Here is a 23041-nt window from a genome sequence, read left to right as displayed (position 1 = left end):
TCATTTTGCCACATTCCAGAGGTGCGTGAGCACTTGCCTTGCAGATGTTGGCTGCCAGTGCTCCCATCCCAGGTATGGGCTGGTTTGCTGTCACTGTTCTCCTGGCTGTTATGGTGAAGTGACTGTATGATAGTAAAATCTTGTTTGATATAACCATAGGGAATATGGCTTGATGTCCTGATTATGTTTCCATATCTCATTACAAGTTGTTCCACATTAACATTCAAGAACACGTCGTGTACGAGGTCAGCTTTCTGTTGACTCTTACCAGCAATTCAAGTAGTAGCCATTTGGCATACTAGATATGGACTCTTGAATTTTCAAGATGTAATCCGTAGCACAGATTTCTTAAAACATTCCTGTGGCTACAGATATGTTGTTATAACACAAATCTACCTGCACTGCTTGTGCTTGTGGTTGAATTTAGTACTTCTGGGATGCGCAAGCAACGACGTAGGAGTTTCCTAGAGACAAGCTGATTAATGTCATGGATCTTTTGTAAGGAGTGATCCTCTATTTCTCTAATTTACATGTCAGGAATGGAAGAAGTTTGTAAAGACAGAAAGATAAATTTATTAGGAAGTTTCACAATGTTTTTCCCCAGGAAATTTTTGGTTTTATTCAAGGCCTTAAGTGAAACTGACTGTGTTTTTGAGTCATTCACATAGGATGAAGCAGCATCCCAGTGTCACTGCTGTGCACTCTGGTGCAGCAGAGCAGGACCTTTAAAAAGGGAAGCTAGGGCTGTTTGCACCCGGGGGGGCTGGAGCTGGGGGGTGGGGTGGAGGGAAGGCAAGGCAGCAGAGCAAAGCCTCTAAACGGGGTGGAAACAGCTTTTCTTTGTACAACACGGTGATGCACGGGTCCTAAACAGTGCATTTTAAACCAGCAAGCCTGCGTCCTCGTGCTTTGCTTGCAGAGGGACCCGTCACCACGGAGCGGTGCTGCGGCTCCGGCCGTCCCACGGGCTCGGCGCCGGCGGCTGCAAGGGCTGTCCGTCCGCCCGCCCGTCCCATCGTACTCGTAGACAAGAGGGAGATTTTTCAGGAGTGCTGAGCATCCCTGGAAGTGGTACCGGGCAGATCAGCGCTGCCAGCCCTGCTCTGGAGTTGCTCAGAGGTACAGTGACACAGAACTTCTGCAGCATCGATGCGATGCTGGAGGCTGAAGCACAAGCGTGGTTGTCATCCAGGATGCTTGGGCTCATCTCGTGTATGTATCTCTGCTAACTTTTCAGAGCCATCAGGCATTTTCTGGGCTAACAGTGTGGTAGAGCAAAGTTAACTCTTTCTTAGGCACTGCAAACGAACCGCAGGGGTTGTACTGGCTGGTGAAAGAGAAGCAATCCCACTGGCAGGGCTGGGTGGTGTAAGGGTCTGCTCCTCTCTGCTGTAAACCATGCAGCAGTTTCCCAAGAAAACTGAGGTATGCATGAAGACACCGTAACCAAAACACTACAGATGTTTTCTTGTTAAAAAACCCACAATCTCTTTCCACGTGTGTTAAAGTTCACCTTGCCTCCATGTTCCTTGGTGCTATGAGGTGGGAGACTGACTCTTCCAGTGTGTTTTGTGGTTATTTACTCTCATACACACAATGGTTAAACCCCCCTGCCTCTGTGAGAGGAGGATGTGCATGCAGTGAGGCAGGGTTTCTGCTTTGCAAAGGTGTAAACCATCACATACGGCAGTATTTAAGCCAGTCGCGGTTTGGGTTTGTCTCAGGTTTCCTTTGAGCAGCAGCGCTGACTCCAAACTTGCCTCAAAAAGTGAGTCAGAGACAGAACACTCAGCTCACTGTACCATTTCTCTGCAGAGAAGAAAAAAAAAACCCCAAACCAAACCCAAATTGGCAGCTCTTTCTCATAAGAAGCCTTTAGTCACATCCTTTGACAGCCCCTTTGCCAACCACCCTGTCTACCTGGTGGTGCAGTCACAGGGATGAAGCCTCAGCTGCTCCTCACCCGAGCAGGCACAGCCCTGCACAGGTGGCAGCTGCGGCGGCCACTGTCACCAGTGATGGAGCCCACGTGGGAAGGGCTGAGCAGCTCTGACATCTCTTTACCCCTAGCTGCTGCTGCTTTTCTAAAAGCCTTTTCTTCCAGATAAAAATCTACTTTGTTTTACAGACTCCTCTGGTTCAGAGTGGCTCAGCTGGAGAACGTCTGTGTTTCTAGGTCGTTCATTCAAGAGTAGCAATGACAGTGTAGTTTAGAAACTGTGAAGAGGACATCTTAATCATCTGTGCAATTATCAAAATTCTCTGTCCTACCTCTTCTCCTTACCTGCCAAAAAGGAGCTTTTCCAAGTATCTGGGGCCCAGGTAACAGCTTAAATGTTATGAAAGTTGCAAGAGCTTGTTACCCAGCGTATGTGTAAACACACACTGCTGTCTGGTCGTCAGTTCCTCTGCAGAGTGATAGGTGATCTCTGAGCCTAAGTAAAATCTGTGTTCTGACATGAAAATTCTGTTTCATTCTTCTACTGATGCTAGGGCCACCTGATCTAAGACATACATCCCTGAAGTATTTAAAACCTGGTGTTTCACAGTAGCTGCAATTCGTCTTCCAGCAAAATTAGAGTCCCGTTTCACAAGACTGTCTTGTCATCTAGCTCTTGACTTTATCTGTGTGTATAACCCACCTTCCTACATCGTTAATATTTTTCTCTGTGTACATTTGTGGTATTTATATGGTGCTGGGTGTCTTCAGAAGGCTGTGAACACAAATGCAGTCATCTGATCGTGGCAATTCTGTCTTTCTCCCAGGAAAATACCAGCATGCCTTTACCTTCTCGGGGGGGGTCTCTTTCTTTCTCCAGCAGCAGATATTCTCTGTGATGCCAAGTGACTTGTCAGTGATCCCTGTGGCAGATTTCATCTATGCTTGGCCATGACAAATGGGAAACCAACAAATCCTAGGAATCTCAGGATGTGCAGACTCAAAGGTACAGTTTTCCTTTCTTTGCCCAGCTCTTGTTATTTCTTTCACCCACATTCTGACTTTGGCGCTTGTCTCTGAGCTTAAAAACTTTAGAGCTTGAGCTCTAACACCTTATTAGAAGGAAGAAGGGAGGAAGAGGTGGCTGCAGGTTGCTGTGGGTTTACTGCTGCATTGCTGGTCTCTGGCATGTTCTTACTTGCTGTCCCCAGGAATATAATCATGAGGAGTAATTCATGCATGTTTTTAGAAGAGGCAATCCCAAGAAAGCAATAAACTTCATCCAAAGCAGCAGGTAATCTTACAGGACTCGTATGGTAAAACTGACCAGCCATCCCAGCCCACCCCTTCAAACTCTTGCAGACAGTTAAGGACAAAAACATGCCATCATCAAGGCAGATGGTGCTTCACAAAACTGGCTCTACCCTCTCAGTCCTGGTCCTCAGTGCCAAGCACAAAATACCTTCGGAAGAGAAGATTATGGACTATGGTTTATAACTTTACTTAATACTAACAATCACGGACTCAGCAGAAATGGTCTTTTAAAGCACGTTGCAATTTTCTGTATTCTCTGTCCCAGGCTAAATCCTTGTGGTCCCACAGGCAGCAATTACCTGCTGTGCCTCGTGTCCAGCAGAGGATAATCATCTCACTCTGCCTTTGGTAACAGCCCATCTCCGTCTAAGCACTCCTGCCTTTCTGAAGCAGATAGCTAGAAGCACGTCGTGTGGGATGATAGGATCCTATGGCATTGTAATAGCCACCCCTCTGCTCCTTTAGGCTTTATCTGCAGTAACAGGGCTTTGGCTATGGGCCTTTTCCAAGAGCTCTGAGTGCCCCTGAGCTGTTCTGTGTTAAACCTCCTCAGGAACTCAGTGTCCCGACTTTGGTACCACATGCAACATTAAATGTGCTGTTGTAAATTAATCCCTGTCCTTTCATTAAGACCTTTCAGGGGCAGGCCCCCATGTCCCCTTCCCCTCCCTTCTTTATAATGGGAGCATGTCCCTTTGAGCCATTTTTTGTCCTTAAACCTCACTAAATTTTTCCTTTTTCTTTAGCTGATGGCAGTCCATCTCTGCAAAACAACTGTAAACTGCTGCAGTGACCCTGAGAGGCACTACGGAGAATATTTGAGGTCCATGTTATAAACAGTAATGGAGTGACAGCATACCTGAGTGAGGAGGGTCAAGAGAACTGATCCCTCCCCAGCGTGGTCTCAGCCAGGGTTTTCAGCAGTTAATGGCTGAGCAGGTTTCTGGCAGCTGATTTTCCAGCCATGTAGCAGCACCCTCAGCTCGGTGCCGCTGCACCATTTCTGGCATTCACCTCCATCCTCCAGCCCTCTTTTCATCTGGCCTCCCCGAGTTCACTGCCAAGAACCACCCTTGCTCCCCAGGAGTAAATCACCTCTGGGTGACTGAAGCTGATTTGGGGGGGAACCACACCAGCACACAGTGGCCACAGAACAACCACAAACTGGATTTGCTGCTGCTGGTTACAAGCAGCACCTGGAGCTGACTTCACTCAGATGTTTGCTGGCCTCCAGCCATGGCTTTCTGACCTGAGCAGCGGAGCAGAACGATTAAGCCATATAAGTGCAAGGCAGGGACTGTACTTCGGGTTATTTCAGATTATCAAATTCTCAATCTTTGCATCTGGCATAATCGTTGATTTATTGCCTGTGTCCTCTTTTAGCTAGAAGTGTGCTCTGGAAGCGGACAGAAGCATTGCAAACCCAGCTCTTGCTATTGAATTCCTTCCCAAAATGAGGTTAGATTCCACCCTGAAAGGGTTTTCACTACCACAAAGACAGAGAAGGTGAAAATAAGAACAGTTATAATGGTATAAAAGCAAAAGCCCTGCCTTGTCAATTAGTCTTAACTACTATAAGGCTGTTAATTAGTCCGTTGACCTGTTCAGTTTGTTGAAAAGAAGGTTGAATGGTTGATCCAACAGGTAAAGTAGATACTCATGAATTGTGGTTCCAACAGAAAAACATTAACAAGCTCCACTGACATGGAACTTGCAACTCAGCAAATTCAGACTGGGCATTGCAATTTTTTAGCAGTCATTTAAACACCACGAAAATTAGTCTAACAGTGTAGTAGCTTCTCCTTTGCTTGCAATTTTAAAATTAAAGGGGAATTTGTTTTCTAAATGTCTCAGGGACATCTTGTCTTTAATTCATAAACAGAGAAGCAAAATTTTCTTTTGAATCCAGTAGGTATAACTCGGAAGGTTTTTGAAGAGAGAATATCGGGAATATGTTTGTCAGTAAATGAGGGCTGAGAATCTCTATCTGTTCGTGACTTGAGTAATGATGGGTGATGTTTGGCTACTAGGCTCTAATGCTGCCTGCAGGATTTTAGTGACAGCATGAGCAATGCGAGTGGTGCAGTTTGAATTAGAGTATTTATTCATACGGGAAGGGAGTGTTTAGCCCTTATGTTCACATTTATCAGAGCCCAGTGACAGTGTCTGATTTCATATTGTGATCTGTTGTGCAGACTGGAAATTTTGAGAAAAGAACAGATCTGTCAGCAAGATTGTTCAAATAAGCCCTGTGGGGCACTTGTGCTCTCCTCTGTTCCTCCCTGGTTCAGTTGTGCATTTCAAGGATACGGTTTTGAAATGCATGCTGGCTGATCCTGGCTGTTAAGCCAAAATTAAGGCTGATATTTGCCTGCGGGGTTAGTCCTCACTGCCTGTGAGACAGGACTGTACCCTTGGGAAAAGAAATAGTTGCACCTGTTTTGCTGAATTCAGCAGTCCCTGGTATTCTTCTGGTGAGAAGGGCCTCCCATCAGGAATGCACCTCAAATTGCCTTTGAGAATCAACAGGGCTTTATGATACTAAACTTGACATTTCTGAGTTTCTGGCTGGCTCCCACCATTTGTGTCAAAGAGCAAAGAAGAGAAACGGTGGCTTCAAGATGCTACCAACAGGCTGCACATCCAGTGCCCCCAGCCAGGGCTCTGTAGACTGTGAAGGTTACTGCTGCTGTTTCCAGGTCATCTTCTTGAGATTCAGACAACTTCAGTGCAATTTGCTTGGGAATCCTCATGGGGCCCAGGAGGGAATTAATGAGCAGCCTCGTCAGCCTGCCCGGGACCCCTGAAGGTGGTGTTCAGCTTCAGCAGCCATGCAGGGAGGGGCTGGACAACTTGGGTGGGATTTTGTCAGGAGGACAAATACTGGATGCATCCTGATTCTACAACCAGTCTAAGGTTTAGTCTGATGGGGGAGGACTGTCTTGGTTGGCTGGCTGTTTGGTACTGTTTTTGTCATTCTGCATGGTTGTGTTCGGGGCTGTTTGCTGTCTGGGAGCTCTGCAGACTATGGAAGACTGGAAAATCAAAACCTAGACTCTTCCTATTGCTTTAAGTTTATTTGGAGTTTGTAAACCCTGGAGGCTGTGAAGCTGCACTGATGTCCTGGAAACAGATGGGGAAAGCTTGAGGAGTCTGGATAGGAATAGGATGAGGTCAGTCCATCACTTTGCTAGGAGCGGGGCCAGGGCTGTCAGCAGCCCTTCCAGTGAGGAATGTGTTGAGGGGGAAAAGGAGCTGGACCAAAAAGGTGTTAAAACGTCATCAGTCCTCGTGTGCAGTATGGGTAGGAAATATTACTGTGAAAGAACTCCACCTGTAGGTGAAACACACAAGGTCAAGACATACTTAGTACTTTGACGGTTGACTACTGACCAGTATTCAAAAGTTGTTGGGTGCCTTCCCTTTGATAATCTAAACCACCATTTCAGGTATTGAGGATGTCAAACATTTGTAGAGGTACAGACTAACAGCCCTTATCACACTTCCCCTTTCTCTAACTGACCATATTTAGTAAAAGTTTGTTTTCTCCCATTATTTATTGAGGATGCTGGCTTCCTAGCATGAGTTAAAATTGGCTTGCAGTGACCCAAGTTAGAAATCTGGGCACTTCCACTGTTAATTTGGGCAGTAAATTTAATGAAAAGCAAATATTTGGATGCAGAAGTAGGATATGAGGTTGGCAATGGCATCTGTCATCCAAGTCTTGCTTTTTCCCTACTATAACAGAAACCCATTTAGATCTGCAAAGAATGTAGGATCTTCTTTAGAAGACAAGTATCCCTCAGACTTGGTGTTCTGCCACAATGGTCTGCCTGCCACCTCAGTAGAAATATCCACCATCTTGACAGAGATGTGAAGATCCATTGTCCAATAAAATGTTTCAAGGGAGAGATTACCCAAAAGTAAAGTGAATGGGAGAAAAAAATCCCTGCAACACTGGTCAGTCTGTGGGGCTGGTAAACTCACTGCAATGTGCTCGGGGGAAATCTCTGGCTCATATTGCTGGAAGTAGGGGTTCAGGCTGGCTGACACAGTGAAACTCCAAAGGGAAGATCAAAGGCTTGATGATTAGCTGTGCTAAATTCCTGTTAGATTTCTTTTGTAGATCAAAGAATCCTTTAAATAGGGAGGAGCTGATTCCCCTGGAAATATCCCCTGCTCCATAGTAGTCTTTCATGTTAGCTCCGTCTTAGTGGTGAGATGTGGGCTTCTGGGATATGGCAAAAATGTGCCCCTTGAAGCCTTCTGCTGTGGGAAGAAGCAGCCTTGGGGTTGCTCTAACATACTCTTGGGGCTCAGCAGGCCCCACAGTTTCCCAGTGTGGGGAACACAATAGTCTTGAATTAAAAGGGACTAAAGACAGGAGTCAACCCTGTTGTCCTGCAGGATGGAGCTGAGGCTCTGAAAAGCTTAGAAAAGCAAGTGTAGTACCTTGATGCCATCAGGAAGAGAAACCTGCTAGGCTACACAAGCATCAGTCCAGGAGAACGATTTTTCCAGAAGCCTCCAGGATTGATGTCCACGTATATAACAAGGCACCAAAGTATCATGTAATTGCTGCTGTGGTTCTGCCTTGAAGGTCAGGCAGCAGCTTCTGCTCTTGTGCAGATCCTGTGCTGATGAAGGATGAACTGCTAATGTAAAGGTCAGAAAATAAATAGAATTAATCTGAAGAATCGAACTGGCTGTACAAAACATGTTTTCCCAGCCTGCACACTGTAAATCCAGTATGTCATGAAAGATGGACACTTCTTTCTCATCTCACTCGTAGAAAAAAACTATCTACATTTCTTGCAAAAGATGCGACCTAGGATTTAGCTTTCTTAGGGAAAGAACACCAAATTGGATGATCACCTGTCTTGATAACATTTTGTTGACTGCTGTCTGAGACTAAGCATTTTATAAATATTGATAAGGCTTTACATCTACAGATCTTTTGACTCTCTTCACTTTAAGTTGCTGTTTCTAGAAGTATCTTTGCAGACTGTGCTGGCTGCTGCTGTGAAATCTATTGTCCTGTTAGACACAGGAACACACAGGCAAGAAGTTGTTCACTTACGACTGAGAGCAGACTCTTGCCATCCTGTCCTATTTCAATTCACAATACTGAATTTGCTTCTGTCCCATCTGAGTCTTACATCCAGCTTTGCATCGGTTCAGAGGTGACAGCCATGGGGGGCAGACCTTTCTGAGGTAGCATCTGCAGGGCTTTTGTCTTGGGGTGATGCATGCCACATCAAGTATGCCATTGGCCAACTGTCATTCAGGTGATTAAAAATACATAAATTAGGAGATTAGTCCGGCAATTAGGTGCAGTGAGTATCTGCCAAATTATCTTTTCTCCCTGCAGCATTCAGGTCTGTATATTTCACGGAGAGGTGTGGCTTCTTTTCTACATCTGTGAAGATCGGATGCTAGGCATTTAATTACAGCAAATCAAGCAACATCTGAATTCTTTTGCAGATCCTTCTTCAATATATAAGGCAAAGAATTAAATTAATGAGCATGTGAAATGAACAGGGCCCAGTGCATCAAACCTTGCTCGAGAAGGGACATAGGGCGTATGTCCATCCCGAACCCTCAGCCCCTTTGCTGCTTCAGGTACCACATAAGCTAAAACAGCTTGTTGCCTCAGTTTCTCCATCTGGAGATGGAGGAAAAGAGGAAGAACGAGGAAAGAATTCACTCCTTTGGATTACTTTTGAGATTAATGTTTCCAGTGTGTGTAAAGGGTGGTCAAACAGTCACATGTCCAATTTCTTAGTGCTCCCATTCACATGTGTGCTAGTGAGTGGTCCAGGCTGCTGGACCCCATGAATTTCAAAGCTAAAAGAACCTGGGCAGCATCTACTCGCTGCTCTGTGTTTTATTCTGACACTCATTCCTTGGGTCACGCCTCTTACTCTGAGCATCCTCTTGGGATGTAAATTCTGACATGTGTTTACCCAGGTCTCCAGCAATGGTGGCTTGGGCTTCATGCGTATTCCTGTTCTTGTGATTCTTCATAATTATACCTTGTTTGTGGTTGCCTGGTTTCTTGTGTAACCTCTTGAGGGATGATGTGCCTAGAAGGCACAAACACAGGCTTTGTAAAGGGAATGTTTACCTATGTTTGCTTTGTTGCTGCATAGCGCTTCAGAGTTAGAGCCCTTTGCAAAATACCCAGTGTCCTTAGATGCAAATGTGTTCAGTCTTGCCCCAAATCTAGCAGTCTGTCCAGCCACCCTTCTCCATGAGCTCTTTTTGCATGTAGATGGTACCCTCCCACTGTCTCACAACCCCCCCCTCCCCCTCATCCCATCTCTCTCCTCCTTCACAAACGTCTGAGCTGAACAGCTGGAGCTCATCGTTGCACCCAGCTTTTGGGTGAAGAATTCGTGGGTAGTGTCGTGACTTAAGGCAGCAGATGTTCCATGAGCAGATATGACTGTGCCTTCCTCCTTGTGTTTGTCATGATAATCATGACGTTAGCACCTTTCCTGGAGCTGATGCTTGTTTCAGATGAAGTTCATGGACTGACTGCATTGTCTCTATCGACTTCTAAGTACAAATTACAAATTGGCTTTCAGCTGCCCCCACACGAATACAGAAGGTGGAGAGGAATTATAATTCAGTGCAAACTGATCCTGCTCTATCACACGGCATGACCAGACCCCCACTACCTGACAGGATTGATACCAAGAAATTGCATGTCCCTAATCAGCCAATTCAATTGATATCACTAATACCAAGAAATGTCCTGACTTACTAGCGGGAAAGCCCTGCAGTTCTGGCAAGCTGTTTCAGTGCTCCCTGTTGCTACAGCACAGGGAAAAGGCAAAACCCCAGAATCAGTGTGATCCTGTTTTGTCTGTCGAGGGCCCCTGTGATCACAGAGCATATTTCTCACCCTGCTCAACATTTTCTGCAGGAAGAGCTGACATAAGCTGGCAAGGACAGCAAGCAGCCCCTCCTTCTCACTCCTTCTCCAACCAGTGTCAGGAGCAAATCCAAAGACTCTCTGATAAAGTGCACCGAGATACGATCACAGCAAAACCCTGGTGCTGTTTTGCATTCCTCCCCACGGTGTTAACTGCAGGCTGCGGTGTCAGGCAAAGCGAAGCCCACCCCTCACAGAAGCTGAACACGTTGCTAAGGCAGATCTATATGGACTCCTCCTTTCACTGTCTCTATCTTGATCCTCCAAGGGGAAAAGGGTTGAGCACATAATCTGTCAGCCATGGGTATAGTTTAATATTCACAGTGCGGTACCAAGATTAAATTGGTGCCTGGTGACTAAAACTCAGAGTGGATTTGGTGAGAGCAGAAAGCACTTGGTCCTTCTGGGAGCGGGTCTACCATGCAGTGAGCTATCACGCAAGGCACAGTTAGCAGCATGCATGATGCACGCGTGAGTGCCTGTAATTTAACAGATGACTGCACAGAAATGTTCCCTGTGCTATTATATGGATGTCCCCTGTGTCTCTAGTTCAAACTTTTTCAAAATCTTTTTTATACAACGGAAAGATGCCTCTTTCCATTATAATTTGCCTTATGCTGACACCATAAAACGTGAAGCTTTTATGTTGACAGTCCTTACTCGAGACCTCTTACAATTCAAGGACAGGCACAGAGAGAGACTAAAGAAAAGGAATTGAGAAAGAACGGGGATTTTTTTTGTTGGTTGCACACAACTGGGTTCAGCAGGATGGAAGGTATTGTACGATGAGGAGCTTGAGTTGCCTGTCTAAGGGCCATTCCAGTCCTGTGTTTCTTTGTGGGCTCACTATATGATGAGCTAGCTGGAAATACAGTGTTCGCAAAGGATGTAAAGAAAGATGTGACTCACTCTCACTTAATCTCTGTCCCACCTCTGCTCATGAGCTTCCTGCCTGTGGATGCAGCTGATGGACTTACCAGAGCAGGACCCCATATACTGACAGCACCGAATGTTGAGAGGCTTGTGTTTGAGCAGGAGCTCAAGGCCAGCACTGCCACGGCAGCACCCTGACTGGCATGGTCATCCCTTACTGCTTCTGAGAGAATGAGAAAGGATGTGAAAATGGGGTGCACATCTCACCCATATTGCGATCTAAGGCTGGACAGGATGGGAATGATTCCTCAGCCTGGCCTCCTGCATCACACGCACCAAAAGAAATCCTCATCCTGATTTCAGCATCAGATTTTGGTCAAGATTTTCACTATTTCTTATCAAGTCATATTATTTAACCTCAGAAGGCTTCCCCTTCCCTGAAAGTTATGTACCTGAGTGGTTTCAGAGAACAAGGGTCTTTTGGCTCTCTGGGTGGGGAAACCATGGCAGTAACTGTTTTGAAGGTAGAAACGTCTACGTGTGGCTCCTGACCAGGAAGGGCTATTCTTACATTTACTAGGAGGACGGAGAGATGCGGGTGGAGGTGGATGGATAAGTGGACAATTTCACCTTTTGGAAGGAAGCTGAACATTAATTGTTTGTTCAACAGAAGGAAGGGAAAAGACATTTTACAGCCCTGACATAGCTGAACTGAAGCTGCCCTCAGCCTTCAGCATTTGCTGAAACTCCACATGAAGCCTGCAAATGTGTGTGTCTCCAGAACCTACTGCCCCCTTTGAAGAAAAAGGTAACGAAAACGTGCAACAGACCAGCATCAGCTGTGGATTTATTTTAATGTGGTACCAGCTGAGCTCCTCTGCATCCTGGTTTGTGCTCATCGCAGCAGAAATCCCCCTGTGGCTGAGGGGCTGCTGGGGTGAGGCCAAGGGGAATCTCACCAGCTTGTATGGCCCTGGCTGCTTCCGTGGAGCAACTCGTGGCCTGGGTGGCTGCCGGGTGGGCAAGGCAGGGAGGACCCCCATGTTTGCTGGTGGGCAGGTGTGGTATTAACCCAGGACCTTCTCTTTCATGTCAAGAGAGCGCCACGTGTGTGTGTGGTATGTGTGCAGGTATGAGTGAGTTTGTGTCAGCAGCACGGATGCTGTGCAGCTCCGTGTGGCTGTGCAGAGGCTCAGCTCTGCACAGAGGGCTCCAGCCGTGCAGGGCAGTCCCAGTTCATGTGGGGTGTGTTTATGTTGCAGCGCCTTTCAGAAGCCACAGGTGCAGGCAGTGCCCCATGCTAGTGCTTCACCAGTACAAGCTCCTGACCCTTCATGGGAGTGGGGCTTGCTAGTGAAGTGTTTCCCTTCACCCCATTTCTACCCTGCCCGCTTCCCTGAGCTTGGCTAGAGCTCCTCGTTGCTTTGAGCCACGGGGGCGGGTAAAGCGGTGGGTGCAGGCACCCACTTGGCCTTGCTGGGTAGGTTGGGGACCAGTAAGGGACCTACTCGCCCCTCTACCTGCCTTCTTGCCCACCTGCCGCAGGGCTGGGGAAGGAGCTGCCTGCCCCTCAGATTTGCCTTCCCCGGAGCCCTGCTTGGACATCCGTGAGAATCCCTGTTGTTTTAGGACAGTCCTGTCCCCCCCCCCGCACGCTGCGGCTGCTTGGGTGGATGTTGGTGCGTGACACAGCTTTTTTTTTTTTTATTTTGGGGGGGGGTGGATTCTGGGGTCACCCTCAAATCCCCTTGCCTTTGCTGGCCCAGGGAAGCGGGTTTAGGGCCAGCAGGTGTGAGAGCGGGCCCCGTAGCATCGTCCCGGAGGTGGACCTGTGTCGCTTCACAGGGTGCTTTCCCCGCGGGCTGGGGGGGCAATAACGACCCCGGCCCGGGGGTCTGCGGGGGGAGGGCTGGCTGTGCTTGCCGCCGAGATCCCGGGGGAGCCGGGCCGGGCCGGGCCGCTGCCGCCGCCCCCGCTGCGGGGCCGCTGTGCGTGCGCCCGGGACCGAGCCGGGGGAGCGGGAGGGGGTCCCGCGTGTCCCCACCTGTCGCGCCAGCGGTGGCACATCTGGGCGACGCGCGGCGGCGCGCCCCCCCCGCCGGGGCGGAACAACTGTCTCCATGGCGACGGGGCTCGGCGGGGGGGCCGCGGTGCTGCCGCCCCGCCCCGCCGTACCGAGCCGCGGCGGAGCCGGCGCGGCCCCGCGGAGGGCGACGGCACCGTGGGGCATGGGGCCCGGCGGGCGGCGGGCGGCGGCGCTCCCGGCGGCCGAGTGAGCGCGGGGGACGCCGGAGGAGCGCTGCTCCCCCCCGCCGCTGCCACCGCCACAGCCCCCGGGCACGGACCTTGCGCGGTGTCGCCCGCCCGGCTCGGATGTCGCCATGGGGAGCCGCTTCTCCAGCATCCCCGCGCTGCCCCGCGGCGGCCAGGGCCGCCTGCACCGCGCCCGCCACCACCACCTCAAAGGTACGGCTCGGCCGGCACCCCCGGCAGGACGGGCACCCCGTACCCCGGGGCACCCGAAGTACCCGTGCAGCCTGGAGCGGGATGGGAGCTCTGGGCACCCCGAGGTGGGATGGGCACCAAAGCAGGACACAAACCCTGGGCACCCCAGGGACCCCACACCGGGATGAGACCCCTAGGCACTCGTGGCGCCCGGAGCACCCCGCGCCGGACAGGCTCCCCGGGCACCTTGGGGCAGGATGGGCTCCCTGGGCACTCCGGCCGGGTTGGGCTCCATGAGCACCCCGGGCACCTCGGGACAGTCTGGGCTCCCTGGGCACCCCGCGGTGGGATGGCTCCATGCCTGACGCCTCATGCCGCCTGGTGGTGTGACCCCCCCTGCCCAGCTCCCAGCCCTGCTGCTTCTTGCCCGGCAGTGCCCCGTGGGTGACTGGTGGTTGCACAGGTCTCCCCAAGGCAGCAGCACCCCGGGAAAGCAAGGGTCAGTGGAGTCGACCACCAAAGCATCTCCAGGTGTTTCTCAGTGAACGAAATCATGGCTTTGGTGCCTTTCCTTGGTGCTCCAGGAACGTGTCTGGGGGGGGTGGGGGTGGACGATGACTGTCAGTCCTGTTTGGAGGAGGGCAGGGTCTATGTGGGGCTCCTTGTCCAGCTTACACGGTTATTTTGTTCCTCGTAAGGATGAAATCCCTTTTCTGAAATCCTGGGGCACTGTTGGATCAAACTGAATGGGGGTGACTTCTGTAAGGCAAGCAGGAGTGACTGCCCAAGGTCTCCTCTGTCCCTGCCCTTTTTTACCCTCTTTCTCTGTAAACCAGCTGGTGGTGGCAGAAAATAACCTGTCATCCTTGAAAGGGATTTCCTTGGGCAGCAATACACACCGTATTTGTTCACCGCTACCTGGGTACTTCTTCACTAAGCACGTTTTCACAGCCAAAGGCGCTGAAGGATGGGGATAGAGGATGTCAGACATCTCTCTGTAAGCAGGGAATGAGAGAAGGTGCTGCTCCCACAGCCATTTCAGATGATCGGAACTTGTTGCAGCTTCCCCAGCGTGTTGCAGAATAAGCAGCTGCTAGTGTGTAAAATAGGGATGTTGCTGTTCACCCTCATTTTTACTGAGCTTTTGGATACTTCTTTGGCATAGTTTAGGGGAGTGGAAATGGTTAATGATGGGCTGGGCAACTGGTCATTACACTGAAGGATTTGCTGACAGTTGCATTATTCTTCCATTACACCTCTCTGCTCCCTTCCTCTGTGCTTGGATGATTTGGAAGGGTTGCGTGAACTGAGGAGGATTTTATCATAGCTTTTTTAATGTCAAGGAGACGTTACGAATGCTTACTGCTCTGTCATGGAGAAAGTCAGTCAGAAACTCGGCCTAGACAATGCCTGTGCTTAAAATTCGACCTGCAAGGAGGGGGATGCTGAACCCTAAACAGTGAACCATCATCCTCTATCAATGCAAACATGAAGGCACACACTGATGCTGTAGTAGTTGGTATGCAATTGTAAACTGCCAGGGAGGATTTGTCTCTTAAGAATCATGCTGTCAGCTGGAAATCTTTCTGGAGCAACCTTAAGCAGATAAGAATTTATAAATTGGAGCCAGAAGGGACACTGCCACTTAATCCATTATCAGTGGCTTACGTGAGATTTTGAAGATGCTCTGCATGAATCACCTGATTTTGGGTGTGCGGGTTGTGTGTTAATGGCACTTTGTTTTTTTCTTTCTTCCTTTAATTTCCATTTTAATTAAATTTCTACCTGTGCTGAGGCAGCAAGCATAAATGTCCTCAAGACTAATACAGCAGAACACTGAAATAATTTTGGAGTAAAGAGTTAACAAGGCATTGCCTTTGTTGTAAAATCCAAGCAACTGCCAGGGACAATATGTGCCTTTTCTGTCTTTTTTTTTTGAAACTGGGTTGCCTTAGGTCCTACATTTAAATGCAGAACAAACAAGTCTGATTGCATCTGACAGGTTCCTGTAAAATGGTCTGGAGGCATAGCAGCGAAAGTGAAAGTATGAATGTCACACAGTTTTGTTACATGTCTGCCATTTAACATTTTATAATGTGTCTTTTAATTGAAGGTCCCCAGTTGTTCTTCCCGCAGCATCTGGCCCAGTGTTGGGGATACTGAACTCTGATAATGTGGCCACCGTCTAGTGCTTTCCTTCTGCCATGACCTCTTCCTAACCTGATGCTGGGGTGATTTAGGCTCATTCTTGCTAAAGAAAAAGCTATGATTGCATTAAGTTTCCCAAGGTGGTCTGGGGACTCTGAAGTCAGTCCCTGAACCTTTCAAGTTCATCTCTGCTATATATGAAGTAAGACCTCTGTAGCGGTGTTCCCACAAGTACTGAAAATTTTTATACCTTTCTGTTAGCCCGACTAAAAATGGTCACTTTTAGTTGAGTAAATCTTTTGAAGACCATGTAATACTTCTGGTGGTATCAAAGACATAACACACAAATATAATTTCAGACCGGCATGGCTGGCAGAATACTTACTTTGCTTTTGATGGCTGTGCATAAAAAGGAAAGCACCCAACTTGGTTCTCAGACTTCAGCTGCAGTTTTACAACCAAGCAGCTGAAATAGGCAGGTCTTTACTGAAGGTGCCAGCAACAGTAAACCTGGAACCCCAGGCTGATGATTTTAGAGTTGCTTTTAGGTAGGACATTACTTTAAAATCTGCTATGTCCAGCCCTTTATAAAAGGACTTCACATTGCTGTTCACTAGAAACTGCTACTCATGAGCACTTTGGAAGTACCTATCCAAAGCAGTATGTCATGCCTGGGTTGTTGATCCAGATTTGGATGTCACAGTTTGCTTGCAGGCTTTAGCTGGTTTGGAGATAGTGAAAACTAAGGTCAGTGGAAACAGAAGTCCTCCAGGACCACAGCTGATCAGATGCCATGGTCCTGATGTGGCTGTTAATCTTAAAGTCATGGCCAGTGGTTGGAAGGAGGTTGTCACTTGGTGATACCATGCTGGGGAGGTTGAGGTGAGATTATTTTCAGCATTTCTGTGAGTATTTCCCTTCCTGTAACCCAGATGTGGCTGTGTCTCTGAGGTGACGGAAGGTGATCCATTGTGTGCTTTCTATACACAATGCTGAGCAAAAGATTATGACTATCTGATAACAATCTCCTTAACGATGCAGCCAGATAAACTCCAGGAAATTTTTGCTGTCCACCCTCTCTGAAATATGGTTTGACATAACTATCACAAAAGGTGTGTATGGCTGTTCGGAGTGGAACCGAGTGGGAAAACTTGAGCTGTATCTAATCTGGATTCTGAGATGATAAAGGTCAACCTTTGCATCAGTGGCTCTGTGTACTGTTCATTTACTAGTGCCAGGGCAGTCTGGCTTGAACTGTTCCAATCAAGGAGACTATTATTTCTCAAGACATACATTCCCAGTTCAACCCATCTCCCTGCCCCAGGGCTCTTCCAAGATAGTCTATTCAACCTCGTGTCTTGATGTGAGTGTAGCTCAATAAATTACCCTCCTTGCCTAGTGTTATAACCTCCAGATCTCTGTGGCTGTTGCGTTCCTCCTTTAGCTACTGCTTAGCCTTGCTGGATGTATTTAACTCTTCCTTCTGTCATGTGTGGGCTGCGTACCCTGTTAGGGCTGTTGTGTAGTTCCCAGATTTGCTGGTCTAGGGTGCTAGAAATAAATGCTGGTTTTGCTATCCCTTGGGTCAGAGGTGAAGCACAGGACTGGAATGCCATTTCCTGGGCTCCGTGGGCAAGCAGCTCTTTATCCTCACTTGTCTCTGTGTCCTCAGCTTCAAGAAGGCTTAGCCATTTCTGCAGACGGCAGATCAATGTTACATTGTAAAAGCTAAGAAGTATTACTGTCTACTCTCTTAAATCCTTTCCTCCAGCTTCCTATTTAGGCTTGCTGCTTGTTCCTGAGCCCCCTCTTGCCTTGGAAGGTAGATCTCCGCAGTGAGTGACAGCAAGCAGGATTTCTTCCTCTCCGTTTTCTCACGGGTTAATGCACCTATGCTATTTATGCAAAAGAATGCACGCACTATATTACAGAGACAGCCTGACCTAGTCAGAGATCCTCTTTTCAGTAGTGGCTGATTACTCATGTATTATTCTTTATTATTTGTATTACAGTGGCATCTGGAGGCTCCCATTGCAATCTGAGTCACGTTGTGCTGGGTGCTTCCATGGTCCCCTGTACTTACTGCTCATTCATACAGACAGCTCTTACTCATGTGTCTGAGTGATGTCTGTGGGATGATTTGGGCTTTTGTATCTCCAGAGTATCGCATGAAGCAGACTGGCACCTTGGCAGGAGGGTTCTTCTTAGTCCCTTCTTTTGCTAGGAAACCTGAGGTCAGAGTCAGCAGTGATTTGCTGAATCTGGCTGCAAGCCCCCAGAAACACAGCCGGTTGTGCAGTGTTTTGCTAAGGGGGCAGGGGTCTTGCTGCTTTTCCTGGCCCATGGGGGATGCCAGTCATGATTATACAGTCTTTGCCTGCATTTTGCAGTTGCGGTTCTAAACTTTATATCCTGCTGGCACAAAAATATGTTGGGCTTTTTTCTCCTTTCACTGGTATTTTATGAGCTTCTGAAAGACACGCGGAAGATAGTAATCTGGCTGGTGTAGGCATTTCAATAATTGTATGTTGTTGATAGGAAAGACTGTCCTGCTGCCAACTCCATTTTGTGCACTTGCACTTGCTAGATAAAACTGAGTGGGGAGTAAAGGGATGTCAGCAGCTGATGATCGTGGGGACCACAATTTGGGGTGCAAGCAGTGCACTGGGGGGCGATGCCAATAGTGATGCTGCGAGATAACCTCAGCTGCCATTGCTGCTCTAATTGGTTCTTCTTTGAAGTACTATTTAATTTTCTTTCAGTGTTAGAGAGTCAGAAGGTTCATCGTTCAAGGCTTTGAGGGATGCCTCCTGCTTCCTGCCCTTCTGCTTTCATTGTGTCCTGGGTCGTGCTTGTTTCTCTCTGACCCGTCAGTGTCTCTGGGCTGCAGGTGTAAAGTTTTTCCTGCCTGTGGTTCTCAGGTTTAAATGACCTTCTCCCAAGCGCTAGATTTTTTTTCCCAGGCTACTGAACTTTGATATATTGCGTTTAAACTGCCTAAAGTGCTCAGTGATCCAAACACAGCAATTTATCAATCTTACTTTTCCTTTCTCATTGTCCTTTTCATAAGGTGCTGAATCCTGTTGGTGGAACAGGTAATGAGCTTGACAGAAATTTCCAAGGAAATCATGTGGTGCTTTGCCCACAGGTGATGCTCTGTATTTCTCAAGGGCAAGAAAGGCTACTTTTGAAAATCGGTAGGAACAAAAACATCAGGGGGTGGATTGAGCTGAAAATGTTAGCGGAAGGCTGACTAGCAGTTAAAAAAGTAAATTAAATACTAGAACTTATAACGAAGCCAAACAGAAGAAAATAGAAGCCATGACTAGATTGTTGTATAAATCTGAATATTGTGTGTAGTTCTGGTTCTTCCCCTTCCGCCATCTTAAAAATGAGACAAGATAACTGGAAAAGGTTCCGAAGAGGGCAACAGGGACAGACAGAAGTCTGGATTAATTTTATGTAAGGAATGGTTGAATAAACTAGGACTCTTACCTCTGGAAAAAGGGACAACTAGGATGGGAAATGATTTGGCATGTAGAGAAGGGGCAGAGCTTCACTCTTCACTTTCTCTTCTAGCACAAGAATTAGGAGGACATCAAATGAAGTCGGTAGATTCCAGCTCCTTTTGAACAAAGGGAAGCTGTAGCTGTCTGCAGTGGCTAGCAGCTCCGTAGAGCTCATTAATAGCGGATGTTATGGATGCTAAAATGAGTCCAATTTTAGGGGAGGCTGGAGGAGGTCATGAAAGAGGAATCCTTTGAAGTTTGCTATGTACAAGGACCACACATTCGCCCTGCTCCTACGGACTTCCCAAGGGCATCTTCCTATGGCTACCTGTGTGTAGCTGATAAGGATAATGCTGAAATGAGAACTTCAAACTTCTCCACAGCACCGAAAGCTGGAACTGGGTTGTTCAGACAGTGGTAGACAGAGGTATAGAGCTTGCACTGGTGTTGGCTGGTCTCTAGCTGGATCCATCCTCCTTTTCATGAATGTCCCTGCCTGGGTGTTTACGGAGTGGTTCATTGCCTTGCCAGCCTCAAAGTCGTGCACAGAATGTTCAGGCTTTATTTGGGAGACAGTAGAGATTGTGTCGAGGTCTCTGTGCAAGCTTTCGTGGATGAGGCTGTGTCTCCTGCACTCTGTGATTTTGACACATAAAGGTGCTTTTGCATTTGTGGGCTCTTTGGAGTAAGAGAAAGCAGGTTCTCTGTGCTTACATTGACCTCCCAAATGACAGAGGCCTGAGTAGCCCCCACTTCTTTTTCTTTCCTATACTGTTGGAATAGCAGCTTTTGTGGATATCCCCATATTTGGGGATATTTCTAATACAGAAGCTTGGAATATTTCAGATTTGGCAGCTGTTCTTAGGTACTGCTGCTAGGATAATGGCAGAAACCAGCTACTGCTGCATCGCTGAAATTGTTGCCCATGGCAAGTACGTAGTAAGTACGCGTTGTTTTACTTGGCAGTGCATACCTTCATGGTAGCTACTTATTTCAAGCTGGGGTTCCACACATGCTCTGGCTTGATATTTTAGGGCATCTGAGTAATCCAATTCTGAACTGTCCTGAGGAGCAGGATCTGCACGCCTGTGTTTCGGGATTGTCTCCATCCAGAAATGGTTCATCTAAGATTAACCTTAATCACAGCACTATGCAGGTGCTCAGCACTGCCACATGCTGCCAACTGCCAGATCCCAAAGTAGTTTCATATTTTATTCGCAGCACTGTGCATGTGCTTGCTTCTGTGCCAAAACCTGACAAATCTCGGAGTAGTTTTGGGGACAAGAGCTGACTTTTAACTGAAACTTAGGCTCTGGCAATGGTTAAAGTTTCTGCTGTGACTGTGATACCTATACATGAACCTGAGCTACCTTTTAATCTAGCTCTGCTAGGGTGTTGCCAGCTCTAGCTGGGGAGGAGAGCAGACCCTTGGATACTTACCCATACTAAGGTCTCGGTTTATGCAATTATGTTGTTAAAATTGAGGTGGGGAAGCTTTTCATCTTCATTCATTCTTGGAGATCTTTTGCTGGTAAAAGCATGTTGTATATAAGATTCTAGTTCATGTTTACACTGCTGGTTACTTGGCCTTCCAGTTACAGGAGTAAAATAAGATTGTGTTGTAAAATCATAGGGCGGAGAACGTCATGGAGGTATTATGTTTATACAATTCTCCATTAGTCCACCTCGGTTCGACTCTTTGCTGAAGCATAGGGAAGGATTCTGAGAAAACTGTCAGGTCGAACCTCAGGGCTATTTTACACAAAACTCTGAGAGGTAAATGTTAATAGTTCTCAGCCAGCCTCAGACATAAAATAATACGCAGATTTTGTTAATTAAAAAACCCCCCTACTTAATGTAGACATTTTTTGGAAAAATCAGTAATAAAATTTTAGACAAACTCTAAAGTACTGGCATTGCTTGCAGAGTCTCCTTCCTCTCTTTGTTCCTTTGTATTTGGTATTTAGGTTTAACGCTGGTAACGCTGACACTTCCAGATGTTCCTGCATGTGTGGGTTTACACACATGTGCACTGGCATATGCAGGGATTCTCTGTTGACTGTTGATCTCATCATTTTTATGATACGGCCAGAACACATCCTATGTCTAGCATGAGGACCTGAGAAGATTGATCCAGCAAAGCAATGGCTGGGGAGCTCTGTAATTAGCCAGTGTCAGTAACTAGCCAGTGGGGTAGCAAAGAAGGACCCTGGCTCCTGAAGAGACAAGGGACCATGGGATGTTGGGCAGAGCTGGAAATTTTTTGGATCCTTTGTCCCAGTGGAATTAAGGAGCTCTTTTAGGGTATTGGTTTCTTACTTGGGGGGCTGAATGGGAGCATGGAAGTCTTTGCAAGCAGTCCCTGTCTGGACATCCCTCTAGCTTCACCCTACTTGAAAGCTGTAGCTCACACCCTGACCCAGTCAGAATAAATGTAATCATGTTATGCTTGATTCATTCTAATTTAGATTGACTTCCCTTATGTCAACATACAATTTAAAACCCCCACTGATCATCTTTTATCCTCTGTTAGGCATAAGCTCTGCTTGATTTCCCTTTAACTGCTACTTGGATGGAGACGTGACTGCGTTTCGTGCTCTGCTGCTCATCAACACCATCTAATGTAAAGCTTAGTGCTAGAGTCTTAACTTGCCACTGGACAGGCTTTTGCCAGATAAGCCAAGCAGCTGTAGATCCAGAGCTTATTTACCATCTCGATTCCAACTCTTCATCAGAAGATTAGTTCAAATCTCCTCCTTAAGAGATACCTATTTAATATAGCATTTACTTATATTGGGGGCACTCAGGATTTCTTTCATGTCAGTAACTGGTACCATTGCATTTTTAAATATCTATCTATCTTGTAGATCAATTTTGTCCATGATGAATGCTTGGGTTTTGTACTTAACACGTATTTACTAGGTAGGAAGGGAAGAGATGTTTTCCTATAGAAGTATTGAGTCACTATAGAAGACAGGACACAAATAACTGTAAATGTTGCAAACAAAATTGGTGTATTATGTGAGTGAGTGAGTCACTTGCATAGATGTCATAGAAAATGGGAAAGAGAAAATGTGCCTCACTAATTATGTTGTGGCATTTCAGCAAATCCAGAAAGAGAAGCAGTTGAAATAACTTGCTTTATTAAAAAATGCAGTGAATGTATTATAAGGGACCTGGGTAACCTCTGATGTTAGCACCGGGTTTGTACATTCCCACTCCCATATCTGTGTATCATTTAGTGTACCTGTTTTAACAGTACAACCCTCAACAATTACATCCCTTAATAGGCACAGAATAAAATAAAGGTGCAAAAAGCTCTCCCTATTTAAATCCACAAATACCTTTTGTTTCTAAAGGTTTAGACTTGAGATGCCAAGTGATAAGTACTGACAGCTGAGAGCTTTGCTCCTCCACTTGAAATCTGTCCCGCATTAGTTGCGGCAGAAAGTTCTCACCATCTGCTGGATGCCTTACGGCCTGTGGAGATCATCTGGTGTTCGGTGCATTTCCTTCGGACAGTTGTTCTCAGACCCTCTTGGTGTGCACTGGAGGATTTAGCAGAGAGGTTGAGAGGCAGCTTGAGGTTTCAACCAGAGAAGTCCTGCAGGTGGGACCTGTAGTAGTGAATGGAGTGAGCTCTGGTTGCTCTTGCCCATGCGATGTGTGTTTGGTGGCTGAGCGTATACTGTCAGTCTCTGGTCGTCAGTTCAATGTGAAGCCCAGGATGAAAAATTACTGAGGGATGGGTGGGAACAGAGACTGAAGGTAAACTCCCAATTTGGAAATGTTAATGCTACATCCATTATTAATAACCCCACTGTGAAATAAAAAATGCTTTGCTGCAGATGAAGCTGTGACATGGGGAAGTGG

The 23041-nt window shown here is 47.2% G+C and overlaps 1 protein-coding gene across 1 annotated transcript in view; it reads left to right on the top strand.

Annotated features, from left to right (window-relative positions):
- The first annotated feature begins 13232 nt into the window (after positions 1–13232).
- NEURL1 (neuralized E3 ubiquitin protein ligase 1) overlaps positions 13233–23041 on the top strand; it is a 165698-nt gene continuing 155889 nt past the window's right edge. Inside the window, exon 1 of the mRNA XM_056352714.1 lies at positions 13233–13532. Within this exon, the coding sequence (XP_056208689.1) occupies positions 13448–13532 (85 nt within the window). The 5' untranslated portion in view covers positions 13233–13447. The remainder of the gene's footprint in view (positions 13533–23041) is intronic.

Source organism: Falco biarmicus, chromosome 9 (assembly GCF_023638135.1).
Source record: "Falco biarmicus isolate bFalBia1 chromosome 9, bFalBia1.pri, whole genome shotgun sequence".
Classification (NCBI taxonomy): domain Eukaryota; kingdom Metazoa; phylum Chordata; class Aves; order Falconiformes; family Falconidae; genus Falco; species Falco biarmicus.
Note: the sequence above shows the minus strand (reverse complement) of the source record. Positions and strands in the feature narration are given on the sequence as shown.